At 43.4% G+C, this 14981-nt stretch overlaps 1 protein-coding gene and 1 pseudogene across 1 annotated transcript in view; both read left to right on the plus strand.

Moving 5' to 3' along the window:
* Positions 1–6254, plus strand: part of LOC118620776 — a 175159-nt pseudogene extending 168905 nt beyond the window's left edge.
* Positions 6255–8585: 2331 nt separating this feature from the next.
* The window catches only part of SASH1 (SAM and SH3 domain containing 1), a 171406-nt gene continuing 165010 nt past the window's right edge, over positions 8586–14981 (plus strand). The window contains exon 1 of the mRNA XM_036249202.1: positions 8586–8705. Coding sequence (XP_036105095.1) covers positions 8586–8705 — 120 coding nt within the window. The remainder of the gene's footprint in view (positions 8706–14981) is intronic.

Raw genomic sequence — 14981 nt, forward strand, 5'->3', positions numbered from 1 at the left:
CCCCTTGTTTAAATCCTCCAGGATTTTCCTTCTGCCTTGAGTATTCTTTCTTTTATTTCCTTGACTGGCTGGGGAATTGTGTGGTCTTTAAACAATTGATAGGAATCACCTCCTTTGTGAACTCTTCTCATTCTTCAACAGGTTGACCATTCTTTCATCTGAGCCCCTCTTTGTTGTGTCTATATAATGACTAATTACTTTTCTAGCTCTCTTACTAGGTCAGATGTTCCTGAAAACCAAGGCTTCTTTTGTCAATACCTAATGTGATGTCAGACACAACCGGACACTTAATATTTGTTGCAGAATGAATGAATGAATGGATGGATGAATGAACACAAAAAATTTCTCTACTTTGAACCAGTAAGAGAAAGACTAGACAAAATCATGGCATATTCTCAAATAATACAAAAAGTCATATAAATGGAGTGGCTATTTAGAAGATTATACACTGATTTTTTTTTGTTTGTTTTGTTTTTTTGTTACATGCCCCTAGCGGGAACTGAACCCAGGACTCTCTGGGCTGCAGGCCAATGCTCCAACCGCTGAGCCAAACTGGCCAGGGCTATACACTGAATGTTTTATGATACCTTTAATCAAATTTAAAATATTATTTTTCTTGGGTTGGTTAAAGAGACTCCCATTTGTCTTTTTTAAAGTTTTATCCTGCTAATTTAGTTGGTAAACTATTTTCCTCTCTTTCTTAGTACGATAGCAAATCTGGCCCAGCCTGGAATGAGTCATCATGAATTGTGGTTAGGTGGTCCAGATTAAAGTTGATTTATTTATAGGTTTATCAGTGAATGGTTAATTTATCTCTTTGTTATCATTTAGCTTCAGCCTCTTAATTTTTGTCTTTTAGTAATTATTACAGCAAAAAAATAAAATTTTATTTCATTTTTTTTACTATTTTTATTTGTTGATCACTGAAGAATACCTCCTTTTTTTTTTTTTTTTTTTTTTGAGAATCTTTATTATCTTTGCACTGTTGAAGAATTCTTTAGCATATGAAGATTGGTATTTTTCATCTTTTTTTTCTTTCATGTGTGTTCTATTTAGACCAGAAAATTGACATTTCAGCCCAGAAGACTTAGGCCAGATGTTAGTCCACTGGCTGAAAGATGGATTTCCTGCCCCAATAGGTGACCTCTGAAAGCAAAATAGGCTTTTTCTTAATGGAGAGACTGTCCAAATGACCTCATTTCTAGAACAAGGATCCTTTGTGAAATGCATCTTTGCTATTGAAATCAACATCATCTGATTTTTGAGAACATTCACTAGATAAAAAGTAGCTAGCACCCAGTTGTTTCATTTATAAGGCATATGAAAAAATTATGCCTAGACAACCCATTTTTTGTCCTTTAAACAGTGTTTGTGTTCATTGAGAGGGAAATGGTGCAGAAAATCTGGGGTCTGCTTTCCCATATTAATATTTCTTTTAGATCTATTTCAAACTTTATCCAGGTCAGCACTACCCAGAGGAGCGCCTTATGTACTTCCCCAAGTGGGGAATTGTCTCACTAAGCTTGACCCAGGCACTATTTAAAGAAGTCGCCATGACCCCAATGTCCTGTCACTCAGACTTTCAGCTCCATGTATGAGAAGCTCATTGAGACACCTCTTTTGATGAGTTCTTCACCAAGTTCATTTATTTATATCTTCAATTGTGTAAGGCAGCACAGAGAAACTGAGATAACTGAGCCATTGTGTGTGTGTGTGTGCTGTGCGTATGCACACGCCCATGCCTGTGTGTGTGTCACAGGAAATGCAGTTTGAAAGAAAGTACCCACAAGAGGAAAATGGCCTTGAATGACTGGGGGGGGGGGGGCAGTGCTGTAACACTTACTATGCATGGAGACATGGGGAGTTAGATTGCGTGAGAAGAAAAATAAATGTTTCAGAGATTCTTAAATGATAGAATTTTATAGCTGAAGGGAAAGTGAGGGTTTTTTTCTTTTCTTTTCTTCAGGAACAGGAATGAGAGGGTCTCTTTTTAATAGCTGGCAGAAATTTTACTATTATAAAAATCCTTTTCATTGTGATCCAAAATGTTGCCTCCTCCATGAAAGATATAGAACAGAATGAAGCAGAGCCATATACACAGTTAACCTCAGGCTGGGCAGTGCATCAGACTCACGGCTCTTCCTTACACAATTTATATAGTAACTATTTTTTCTCTGAAAAAATGAGCAGAAAAAGGATATTACACTTTCCTTTTTTAAATGAGTCAACACATACTTTCCCTATAATGTTATACTCAGCTCAATATTCTGCTTTTTTAAAAATATGGTTTTATTGATTTTTTAGAGAGGAAGGAAGAGGTAGATAAAAATATCGATGTTAGCGAGAAACATCAACTGGCTGCCTCCTGCCCGCCCCCTACTGGGGAATGGAGCCCACAACCTGGGCATGTGCCCTGAGCAGGAATCAAACCGGGATCTGTCAGTCCATGGGACCAGGCTCCACTGAGCCACACTGGCCGGGCAACACTCTGTTTTTTAAAAATAGTTATTTGCAAATGTCATTAATTATAAGTTATTTCTAGGTGGTGTTCTTCAAAGTATTCTGAATAACACTTCAACTTGGGAGAAGATTGTAATAATCTTCTATGACTACCTGGATTTATGTAAGTGAGACGCTGTTGTTCTCTGTACATAATATTATGGCCCCTCAAAAGAAGCATAGCAACAGTCTCAACTGGAGCTTTTTAATTTAATGAAAAAAACAATTTTTCACAAGTCTTTTTAAGTAATAGGAACAGCTAAGTAGGCCTTCTCAGAGGGTAAAACTCGTAAACCAGACAAGACTGATGGTCGGTTGGTGGATGATACCTCCAGGCTGCGCTTTTAAGTCTTTTTTGTGTAATTTGGAAACATTTAACATAATCTCTGATCTCTTATTAGCCCATTCTTTTTTATTTTTCCTTACACTCTCCTACACTGAAAAGGTAAATAGCACGGAGCAAATCCCGGAGATGGCTCCCTCCCTCCCTCCCTTCCTCCTGAGTGACAGGTTCTCACAGTAGCTCAGCTCTCATCTCCATTCAGCGGGAATTTTATGGTGAGTTCCAGTCTTTTGGTTCTTTGCCTTAAACATTGTGAATTCAATGTTGGCAGCCCACCCAGAATTTTTTTTGAGTCTTGTCTACAGTGTGGATTACTGAATAGTCCAGAATCCTCATATTTCGGAATTACAAGTGGCTTTAGAAATGATCGAATCTGATCCTGCTATGTTGAATGAAGTAACACTCAAGGTAGAATAATTCCGAGGCAAAACCTTGGTGTCTACACAGTAACAGCAAAATGAAAACCTAACTGGCTGGTAGGGTTCTTATCAGAATGCAGGAAGAGATTTCAGAGAATAGTATATATAACCATGGATCCTCATTTTGCTTATTTACCTTCTCTCCCCAGCCTGTTTGTGCCATCTTCACTTTGTTTTAATCTCTCTTAGCTCTCTTCTAACGTCTAATCAAATAAGCCATGGGGAAGAGACTGTTTAAACAGGCAATGCCTCAGCCTGTGCTTGGCTCACCTGTGGGGTGAGGTGGTGGTAGTGTGGACTGAGGCCGTGGCAGTAGAGATGGAAAAAGTGGATGAACTTAACGTATTTGAGGAATTGGAATCAATAGGGCTTACCCGCAGGTTCGATGGGAGTGGCGGTGCAGGAGGAGGAGTCAAGCATGTCTCGGAGGCTGGTAGTTTGAACAAGTATATGGATGTAACTGAATATTACTGACGTGGGAATGGAGCGGGGTGGGAGGGCTGGATCACAGTGAAAAGTCATAAATTCTCTTTAAAATTTATTATTATTTTTTAAATTCTCACCCGAGGACATTTTCCCATTTTTTTGTTCAGATAGAGTAGGAGGGAGAAGGAGGAAGAGAGAGAGAGAAACATCAACATGAGAGGTACACATCGAGTGGCTGCCACCTGCACAACCCAACCAGGGCCGGGGACAAACTGCAACCAAGATATGTGCCCTGAGCGGGAACTGAACCCGGGTCTCTCTGGACTGCAGGCCGACGCTCTAACCGCTGAGCCAAACCGGCCAGGGCAAAATTTAAATAGAATAATTTTAAACTGTAAAACAGTGTCTGACAGTGTAGATTATCAATAAATGATAAATATTGATATTACTGTTATTGTTACCTTTACTATTAAAACTGAATAGCCCTAATGACCCCCAAACCACTAGAGATAACCTACTCAAGTCATTACTCCTTTGTGTAACTCAAGAGGTTTAAGTGTGAACAAGGAAATTTGACAGACATCACCTCACGGTGGGTAAAGGAAGGAAGAGCAAAGTGACGGAAAGGGGGAAAGGTTCTAATTCATAGAGGATCGTCATCTGCATCATCACAACAACCTATTAAATAGGTGGGATTATTTCATCATACAGACGAGATAAATAACTTTCCTAATAAATCACTTGCTCTTTCACTCAAGCCTTATAAAAACTTGAGTAAAAATTTAAGCCAGCTCTTTCCTGATCCCATTATCTTTGTGCTTCCTACCACCAAACTCTACCTTGACTCTACCTTGACAAGCAACAGGCTGCTTACCTTCCTTTTGTCAGAATGGTGGCCTCCATAGACTGCCCACAGCACTCTGCAACATCTACATTAGTGGCTTTTACTTTTTTCTACTCACAACTCATAGTAAGAACCACTTTTTACAAAACAAGCTAGTATTTACATTTATATGTACATGTGTGACTATATGTGCATATGTGTTGCACACATATATGTGCAACAATATCACTGAGACTAACTTTGAAGAAATAACTTATTGAGATAAGTGCATTATCAATATTTACTCTCAGTGAATGCATTCTGATAGTTGTCTTTTAATTCATTCTAACAAATGTTTAGCAGGACCCACAGAATTGATTTCACAATCAACTTTTGAGTCTCTCAGAGATGCCTGGAAAGTCCTCTTCTATATCCCTTCCTAGAAGAGGAAAATACTCTTCTACATCCTTTGGTAGAAGAGAATCCTTTGGAAATCCCCCCCCCCCCCCCATCATAACAATGCCAATGAGCTGGATGAGACAGAGACCTAGGGAAAGGGAAAAGGGGCAGGCAGGATCCCTGTATACTTTCTGTACACACATCTTTAAGGGAGCATCTCTACTTGCCTACCTTCCTAAGCTTTGTGAGAATCAAATACATTATAATATAGATGAAAGCACTTTTAAAAGTGATCAAGTTGTCTGCCTCTGATTTGCTCAATGTAGCTGTATTCGCTTGGCCTGACCAATCAAGTTCTCAGGAGCTCATTTCCTCATCTGAAAAACAAGGGATTTGACCAGTTCACCTCCTGGGCCCTTTCCCCACCCTATGGTAAAGCTTTTTGTAAACGGTACTCTGTGGGACTCCGAAATAGTATGATCAGTTGATGATCATTCTTCCATGTTTTGTTAAAAAGCCCCAAAGGAATTTCTGGAATTAAAGATTGGCATTAACTGAAGGGGAAAAAGACTTAAAGTTGGTAGAATAAGCAGACTTATTTTGAGGGGTCGCATCCTGAAGTTGATGAGTAAATAGGTTCAGCCTCATTTTTTAAGTGATCACCAAAACTATTCATGTTTTAGAAGTAAAAGTGACTATTCAAAATTTCACCTGTTGTTACAGACAGCAAAACTATTGTTATTGAGCTCTTCCTGAAAGCTGCCAGAGGTGACTTCTGAAAATGATTCGCTATTCACTTGGCCCAGAAAGCCCCCCACACACGCAAATCAAGAGGTTCAAATCTACGCGTTCACTTTAAGAGCACTCATGAAACTGCCCAGGCCATCAGGGGTATGCATATCAGAAAAGCCAGCAAGTATCTGAAGGATGTCCTTTACAGAAGCCATGTGTGCCATTCCATTTTACAATGGAGGACTTGGTAGGTGTGCCCAGGCCAAACAGTGGGGCTGGACGCAGGATTGGTAGCCTAAAAAGAGAGCTGAATTTTTGCTGCATGTGCTTAAAAATGCAGAGTAATGCTGAACTTAAGGGTTTAGACATAGATTCTCTGGTCATTGGGCACTTCCAGGTGAACAAATCTCCCAAGATGCAGTGTTGAATTTACAAGCGCTCATGGGCAGATGAACACACACACACACACACACACACACACGAGCTCTCCCGATCACATGGAGAGGATCCCACTGAAAAAGAGCAGATTGTTCCTAAACTAGAAGAGGTTGCACAGAAGAAAAAGAGATCCCAGAAGAAACTAAAGAAACAAAAGCTTATGTCCTGGGAGTAAATTTAACATAAAGTAAATGCTAATACTAAAAGTAAAGGAAAAAAAATATATTGTTATCAACGTCCTCCCCCCCCCCCCAAACATTACTTATCTCATTTTTCTATCCATTTATTAGGGAGCACCAGGCAAAAGAGCTTAAATATCTAGGGTGGATTGATTTCTGTAAGTGTCAAAATGCTGGCTAAGGTTGAATTATATCGATATTTGTGTATCTATCTTGAGATGACCCTGAAATATAATATCACCTCTGAGGAGGTAGGTGGCAATTAGTATGGTCTTGCCTCATCTAGGGTTGGGAAACGCCCCCGCCCTCCTTCCAAGGTTAAGTGCTTTGCTCCTAGGTCATCTGACGAGTTAAGAGAAAGACTGTGATTGGTGCTGGAGAGTCAGCCCTCCCCTTAATCCAGCCCTACCCCTCGATTTGCCGGATACTGCTCAGTCACTTGCCAGAAAGTATTTGTGCAGGGAACAAGCTGCCTACTGATAGAAGCAGCACAGTTCTTTGTATTTTCTTGAATTTAATAAAGCACTGAATGGCTAATACTGCACATTGAAATTCTTAAATATACCAGTAAAATCAACTCTAAAAGAGTATTTTACCTGTTCCCATCATTTACTTTTTTTTTTCATCTCTTTATAGCTATAATAATAATAATAATAATAAGCCTACCACGGCTTTAACTGAATTTATTTGGATTCCGAGCATCTCCGACATCAGCACAAGAAATACCTGGCCTGGTCGTATTGATTCAGCTTCCGTTGCTCTAGAAACATCAACACAATGCCTCCACATTATCCAGAGAACACTTTCTCATTCCTTTGTGTTCTTTTCAAGAACAGTGTCTTTGAGGATTAGGTTTATAAATGTAAGTACTTTATTTGAACTCTCCTGTAAGGGCTATTTACCCATTTGCATGGGTAGTTATCCCAGTAATTTCAAGGACATGTTCTTATCCCCTTCCTTTTTTGTGGGCTCAGAAGAAAACAGCAATACCAGGAGAGGCCTCTGAAACCAGCAAGGATTCCACCTCCCTGGGGCACCTCACCTGCTTTTTCTACCCCTCAGCCTTTCACACCGGCTGGTTTCTAGTGGCTTCTTAACTGTTTCACAAAGCGATCAATCACCAAATCAAAGGTGACGCCTACTGTCACATCCCAGGAAAAATTCCCTGAGTGGTTTTTGATGAAAGAATCACAAAAGGGGAAGTACCTCTCCAGGGCTATTTCCCTCAGAAAGTAAATCTGTCATGGATCTTGTCCTTGGAAAAAAAAAACACACAGGGTCCCCAGTGAGGACTGGCTAAATGGCTACCGCCATCACATTTCTTTCCAGAGTGGTCCTCCCCTATGTCCTTGCTCTACAGGAGCCACTAAAACCCCAAGCGCATTTTCTCTAATCAGATGGGACCCCTAGCAGTGCTCGGCACTGTGGGCGCCTAGGAACCGAAACCCTGCTGCAGATGGAGACGATGTAAACAAGGGCTCGTGCCCAAGCGTTCACACTTGCTTTTCAGCCACGTCTCGGCCTACAGAGGCAGAGTGTAATTCCCCAGGTCGCTTGACTTCCCGAAGGGCGAGGGTGCATGGTGGGCGAGGGTGCATGGTGGGCGAGGGCTGGCGAACTCTGTCCGCAGAAGGAGCCCGCGCAGGAACTTTCGGCAGCTCCTGCGACCCGAGTGTCCCCGTGAACAGCGTGATCGGAAACCTGCGCAGGCTGCAGGCTGCAGCGCGGCTGCTCGTTCAACAGGCGGTTTGTTCTCCTGTCTGGGGCTCATTTCCATGCAAAGAGCCTGACATCAGAGCACCTTTTGTTGCTAAACGCTTTCTTGCGCTGGGAGAGGAGCGAGTCATGTGGAGCTGGAAGAGCTCATTCTGAAGAGAGGGGTCCCGGGGGTTGCGTCCAAGTTCCCGAGGCGCCGCGGTCACCCCTGCGGGGCTCTGCCCAGACTTGCTGGCAGAAATCAGTCGCGTGCCTGAGTGCGTCGGTCCTCGTCACAGGAAGAAACGCCTTTGCAGCGGGTTTAATTGCTTCTGGGCGGCCAGAATCCCCGCCGTAAAACTCAGTGGTGCGAACTTTGCCTCCGGTTACCCTGTGGCCGCGCGCAGCCGGGGTGGGAAAGTTTCGGGAGTTGTCAGTCGCGCAGCCCGCCGCCACCTAGAGCCGAGGTGCGGGCGCCTGCGAGGGCCCCCGAGGGTCGCCGGGGATGCGGCGCGGGGCCGCGGCTCGGTGACACGGAGGGCGGGGCCGCGGCGCCGGGGGCGGGCTGCGCGCTGGTGAGGGGTGTGGGTGCCCAGGGACCGGGACGCACGGCCCGCGTGCGGGACGCGGCCATGGAGGATGCGGGAGCAGCCGGCCCGGGGCCGGAGCCCGAGCCCGAGCCCGAGCCGGAGACGGGCGCCAGCACATCCATGGCGTTCTCCCGGCTCTGGACCGATGTGATGGGCATCCTGGTGAGTTCCTGGAGCGAGGGACACAGGGAAGGGGACGGTCGCGGGCCAGTGGGGCAGGGCAGCCCCTCTGCGACCCGGGGCTCCCTGTGCGCGCGCTGACTTGCCAGCCCGCTCCTTGGAGTCGTCCTTCTGGTTCCAGTTCTTAGGGGGTTAAGTGGCCAGGGTATAGGATTTCAAACCCTAATTAAAAAAGAACCAGCCACAGATCACATCAAAGATCTTTTTTTAAACAATCGGGTGGTAGTCAACAGTTTAATCTGGGACACCTGCTGAGAAGTTGGTGTGGAAAAAACTGGAAAGAGTCCTTCAAAGAGTAAATGTAAATAATTAGTATTTGGCTGGTGTACTGTCACTGTTGGGGTTGGGAAGAGGCTGAGGTTAACTGAGGTTTATCTCTTCACCATTTGTTGTCTGGCCAGAAAGAAAAGCAACCATAGCCTTTACTCAGCACCACCCAAAACTTTATAGTCTGTTTGCAGTTTTTCAACTTGTAGAATTACAGGGTGTTTGTTGTTACATGTTTGGGACTCAAAACAATGGGACTTATTTTGTTAAATGTCTTGTCATGTATTTTGAAATGTCCTGTAACGTTTTCAAACCGCCCATGAATTTGGCATAGTTTCTGAAAAATAGTTCTGCATGGAGAATGAAGCTTGGTATCAGATTTACTTTGGTGGAGGTGTCGGTGGGCAGGTAGAGGAATCAGTTGGGTGGGGATTATTACAGTCAGACATCTTAATCTACACATAAAAAGTCAATTTGTGCTTAAAGATTTGGAGTTGGCAGTCGTGTAGGTCACCGGAAAGGGCTCTGGATTTACTTTGGGATCTTTAATTTTTCAAGCGGAAGGTGTAGTTTTTAGGAAAAAACTCCCTTTTCAAAAGGATGAACAGTAGATTGGTTTTTAGCATAGTAATTAAGCTCGTAGGCTTTCAGAGTGAGTGTTAGCCTGCGTCAAATCCCCACTCTCCCATTGACTGATTATACGACGTAGGTAGTCAGTCCTTCTGTTCTCCAGTTCCATCACCTGAAAAGTGAGGCAAAGAGCCTGGCTTCTCAGGTTTTCTGAGATTTAGCTAACTCGATGTATATGTAGTGCTCTGTATACTGCCTGGCCTGTAGTAGGTGCTCAATAAATGCTAGCGCGCGCGCGCGCGCTCTCTCTCTCTCTCTCTCTCTCTCTCTCTCTCTCTCTCCCCCCCTCCCTCCCTCTCTCCTTCAAATAGTCTTGTGTCTCGTTTTTGCTAGCCAAAGTCCCAGTTCCATTTTCAGGGCTCCATTGGTATTTTTGATTATCACTATACAGAGAACCGGGGAAGGTTGGTCAAAGATTTCTGTCTCCTCTTATTCTCTGATATTAAAAAAACAAACAAACAAACAAACAAAAGTATATATTTTTTCAAATTTAAAACCACCTGTCTTTGCATTTTCTGAACATTGCTAATGAACATAGTCCTTCAGTGAAATTCCAGAAAACCCAATGAACATTTTAAAGTTGTGGTGACAGGTTGTTTTTTAAGTTTGCCGAGCAAGAAGCATATCTTATTTCTTGCTTAGATCTCATTGTAAATTATCAGTCACTAAGGAAATGAATTTGATAACATCACATTGCATCCTTACCGGGGCGTAGGCTGGGGAGGGGAGAGTTGGAGGGGCTCACTGAAATGAAGTGGGGCCTCGGGTTGTTTGGAGGGGAGGGTTGGCAGGTGGCACTGTCTGAAAATGTACCCCCCTTTCCCTGGCAGATTCCAGCGCTGTTGGGTCAATGGCAGCAGAGTGTTCTTTGGCTGAGTTAAGAGGTGGGGTGGGGCTTGAGACGCCCAGAGCTGCTGCAGATGCGGGAGAAAAGAAAATACTCCTTACAGAACTAGTTCAGTGAGAGGCTGGAAAAGAACCAGTCAAGATGGTCTCCAATCGCTTATGTTCACCTATGTTTATCCATTTTTTATACACGATTATTTTCCTTTGGGGTGAACTTGAACATCAGAATTGTTTCTTAGTAAAATTCAGAAAACTTGGGTTACCTGTCCTTTGTACATGCCTGGAGAAAGTCACCAGGTTAAAAGGAAGGATCTCTTTTTGGTTACAAAGCTGTCATCCAAGTGTTTACACAAAACTGCATCTTTGGGGGACTATATCAAGACAACACCTGCCTTTCTCTGTTCTTACTGAGATTTTTTTTAAAAAGACACAATGTCCTTCATTTTGTATTTAAAATAAGGGATTTTGCGATCTATCGGCCTAGATAGGTGAAGTGACTTGACCAAGGGCATATATATCTTGTTAGCTGACAATGTCAGCCTGCACCCCAGTTCTCTGACTCCCACCATCAGGAGCCAGATGCCAGGATTCTCTATAGTTAACTAACCCAGAGCAGCTTGGTAGAAATGTAATCATGCCCAGTATTTTAGGAAAATGCTATTCGAAAGATTGTTTTTCAATACTGAACTTGAGGGGCGGGGTAGGGCTAGTGGGGGAAATATATATCCAAATGTACTAACCAGGTTTCGGCACAGTTGCTAGTCTATTCATTTTGATTCTTCCAAGGGGTAAAAATCAAACCCCAAGGCCTATGAAGTTCAAACCTTTTTAGGTGAATGAGCACAGTTTCTGGGTGTTGCCCCAGAGGCATAAATCTGTCTCACTCAGTAAATACGGATGGTTGAGTTTATCAGGACACATTTTGCATTTAAATTAATCCAGTCTTGCACAGTTCCTCACCAGTTGCTTTTAGATAATTGTTAACAAAATGCTTATTTAGAGAAGAAATAATGGCATAATTTATGGCATGAAATTGTTTGAGCTGTGCTTGAGTGAATAATGCTAATAAGTGAATATGTAAATAGACAAAGATTTAGGAGAAAATGATTTTGAAAAACTGTCAGTTGTGAATGCCTGGAGGGCAAAGTCAGTATTTTACTCATTTTTTTCTATCTGGATAGCCTGGGATCGATTGGGTGCTGAGAACATGGTTTTATTGAATGAAAAAGAAAAAAGGATGTTTTTCTTACATTGATGTGCAGAAGCCATATCAAAATAAAAGTTCTGCAAAGATTTGTGTACCTGCTCTAATGGGCTGCGCTATGGACATTGCTAAATCATGCTCATGCCGAAGCTACCGCTTGGACAGTTTCATCATGCAAACTGAAATCCTAGTGCTTACTGGGAACGGTAGTGGCCAACTGTGAAATGTGTAGACCCTGGGCAGTTATACCATGGCGTTCTCGTGAACTGTGCTATTCTGTTCCCTAACCAACATATGGCCTGCCTGGGTTTCCAAAGCACATCACCTTTCACCATGACATGTGTAGACTTCTGCTGAGAGGTGCAAACCGAGTTAGAATCCTGTGGGGTTTTACTCTTTAGCTTTACTCTGTGTTGCAGACACAACATTCCTTTTGGCGGGGAGAGCACAGAGGATGAATATTTTTGAGAATAAGAATTGCTAAGGTAATTAGATGTGGTTAGATATGGTAGGTCAGTTTTTGAGCTCTGATTATCCATTTGGTAAATTGTTCTGGTTCTTAAGCTTTTTCTTCAGAATTTGAGGTCCTCTTAAAGCTGAGCCAGGCCTTTACAGCTACTTGTTAACTGGGAATAGAGGGGGAAGAGAGATTGTAAGTGACTATTGTTTGCAAGATCCTGCAAGAGGTACCTCCCCCAACCTTATATTTCCTCTGTTCCCTGCTCGGTTCCTACAGTTGACACCCATTTCCTAGCAATGCTTAGAGAATGTCCTTTGTATAGAGATACTCTGGACCTTCTCTCCGAACACTTCATAGTTTGCAGAAAAGTATGTAGTAGGCTTAGGTCCACACATGTTAGGTTTATCCCGATTTGCTATTTGTCTTTTTTTTTTTTAAGAGACCCTCCTTTGCTTTGTAGTTTCTGGAAAAGTGTGGGGGAGGGGAGATGTTAGTGAGATTTTCCCTAGGGAGCTTTTAAAATGCAAACTCCTTTGAAAGCAGTAATTTACATATTACTTGGATGGTGTCTTACTGTAAGCCCGTCAGCTAATGACTTAATTAATTTTAGGTCTTGGAATTGGCGAGTCAGCTCCAGTTTCAAATATTCTGACTTCATCTTAATTTTATGTTCCTGTTAGCCAGCCCAAAGCTTTCTGGCTTTTGGAGAGTGGGGAAGTTGTAGGGTGATGTATGGGGGGGGACTGAGACCTTGGAAGTGAGCCCCCCACCCCCTCTCTCAGACTGTAGTGGATGGCTCCCGGGGGCAGACTCAGGAGCAGGGACCAGGCTGGTCAAGTCTTTCATAATTCTGGCCTGGCTACATCCTTCGCTGTCAAGAGACCCATGCGCTAGAGTGACCTTGTGTGCCCCCCTTCCTCCCCCATTCTGCCTTCTTTTGTTACTCTCTACCTCGAAACTCTCCCCTCTTCAACCTAACTTAATACTGACATCCTGTTTTCCATTGTTTACTGAACCTCCGAGGACTGGTGCCGGGGACATGGGGAGGGAGGCGTGTTCCCAGTGCTGGGCCCTCCCTCCCGTGTTCGATCCTCATGGTGACCAGTAGCACTGCTGTTCCCCTTCCACCGTGGGGAGGTAAGCATGCCTGTCCCAAGTCACACAGACAGGAAACAGGAGCCAGGGTGGGATCACGCGTCATTTCCCAGAAACCCATTCCTAGTTGCAGTTTTCTGGTTCATTCTTTCACATATCTATTGAGATGTTGGCTGTCAATCTCTTTGCTTGAACTATTGAGCCAGGTACTAGCAACAGGTGCCCCTGGTTTCCAGAAAGACAGAGTTTGTGGTAAAAACCGCAGCCCCACAGTGCAGTGGACAGAGTGCCCCCAGGTGGCAGGAGCGGTGTGGACAGAGAGCCCGGAGCACAGAGGGGACATGGGGGCACAGTGGTGCCAGGAGTCCAGTTCCCAGAAATACCAGTTGATTTGGGGCCAGCCAGTGGGGAGGTTTTCCCCAAGAGGTATTCTTTGGAAAGAAGGGAGGAAGCGCCTTCTGGGCAGAGCCCAAGGGAGTCCAGGTGGGGGAGCCTGGGGCCCTGAAAAGGTGTCATGGGACCTGGTCCTGAGCGGAAGGTAGATGGAATCATTCTGTGGGCTCCAGTGAGAAGCCACTGCAGAAGTTTCAGCTGGCATGTGACACGATCACTTCTGTGTATTAGAAAAGTAACCTTTGTGGGTGATGACTTGGCGATGAATTTGGAAGGAGACCACTTTAGTGATCCAGGCAAGAGAAGATCAGGGCCTGGATTAAATTTTGATGAAACATATCAGTTATGTGTCATCTGGCTTCCATTAGGTCCAATATTTTACGCAGTATCTGTAAGTAATCAAAGATTGCTCCGTGGCAACTTTCTTTTGCTAATTCTTTTAAGCTCAAGAGTAGGCTGGGTGAATGAAAGAGATTTTTAGAGATGTGATAGTCTTCTGATTTTTCTCATTCTGAAGAAGAATATTTTCTAGACATATCCTCTCTCTCTCTCTCTCTCTCTCTCTCTCTCTCTAGACACACACACACACACACACACACACACGTCCATTTACCTGTCTCTATACTGGAGAGAATGATATGGGTCCTTAAAGGGAATTATTACTTATAATGATGTGACCACAATATTGTAGCTAAAATGATCTTTAATTCTACTTTTTAATTTTTTTTCCTTATTGATTTTAGAGAGAGAGGGACAGATAGAAATATCGATGAGAGAGAACATCCATTGGCTGCCTCCTGCATGCCCCGCACTGGGGACCTGGACCACAACCTGGGCATGTGCCCTGATGGGAATCTAACTGACAACCTCTTGGTGCCTGGGTCAACGCTCAACCACTGAGCCACACCGGCCGGACTAATTCCACTTTTCCAAAGTTAATTCTGGAGGACAGTGAAGTAGAGGGAAATATTCAGTTGTGCAAATTGATTCATAAGTAAATCTGTAGCTCAATTTTTTGAAGGACCTAAGAGGAAAACCTAGAACTACTAGTTTATTCATTGTATTCTTTTAAAGGGCTCTTTCTGCTTCAGACTTAACCACCATGATCCCTCGGTGATATATGGTGTGTTTGCCCATGGTTTCCACCCGTTCTTATCAGACAGTAGAAATAAAATTGATCTCAAAATAGTGAATTTAAATGGATAGAGGCTGAGGCTCTAGAATTAACTACACCACTGAATACCAGGGAGTAAAAACCAAGACTCCACGAATTAACCAAATCTTCAGACATATTTCAAGGTAAAGTGTGTATGTGTGACCACTTGGATTTGTCATTTCTCAGATGGCATGCTCATTTATTTAT

This window comes from Molossus molossus, unplaced genomic scaffold, assembly GCF_014108415.1.
Source record: "Molossus molossus isolate mMolMol1 unplaced genomic scaffold, mMolMol1.p scaffold_m16_p_8, whole genome shotgun sequence".
Taxonomy (NCBI): domain Eukaryota; kingdom Metazoa; phylum Chordata; class Mammalia; order Chiroptera; family Molossidae; genus Molossus; species Molossus molossus.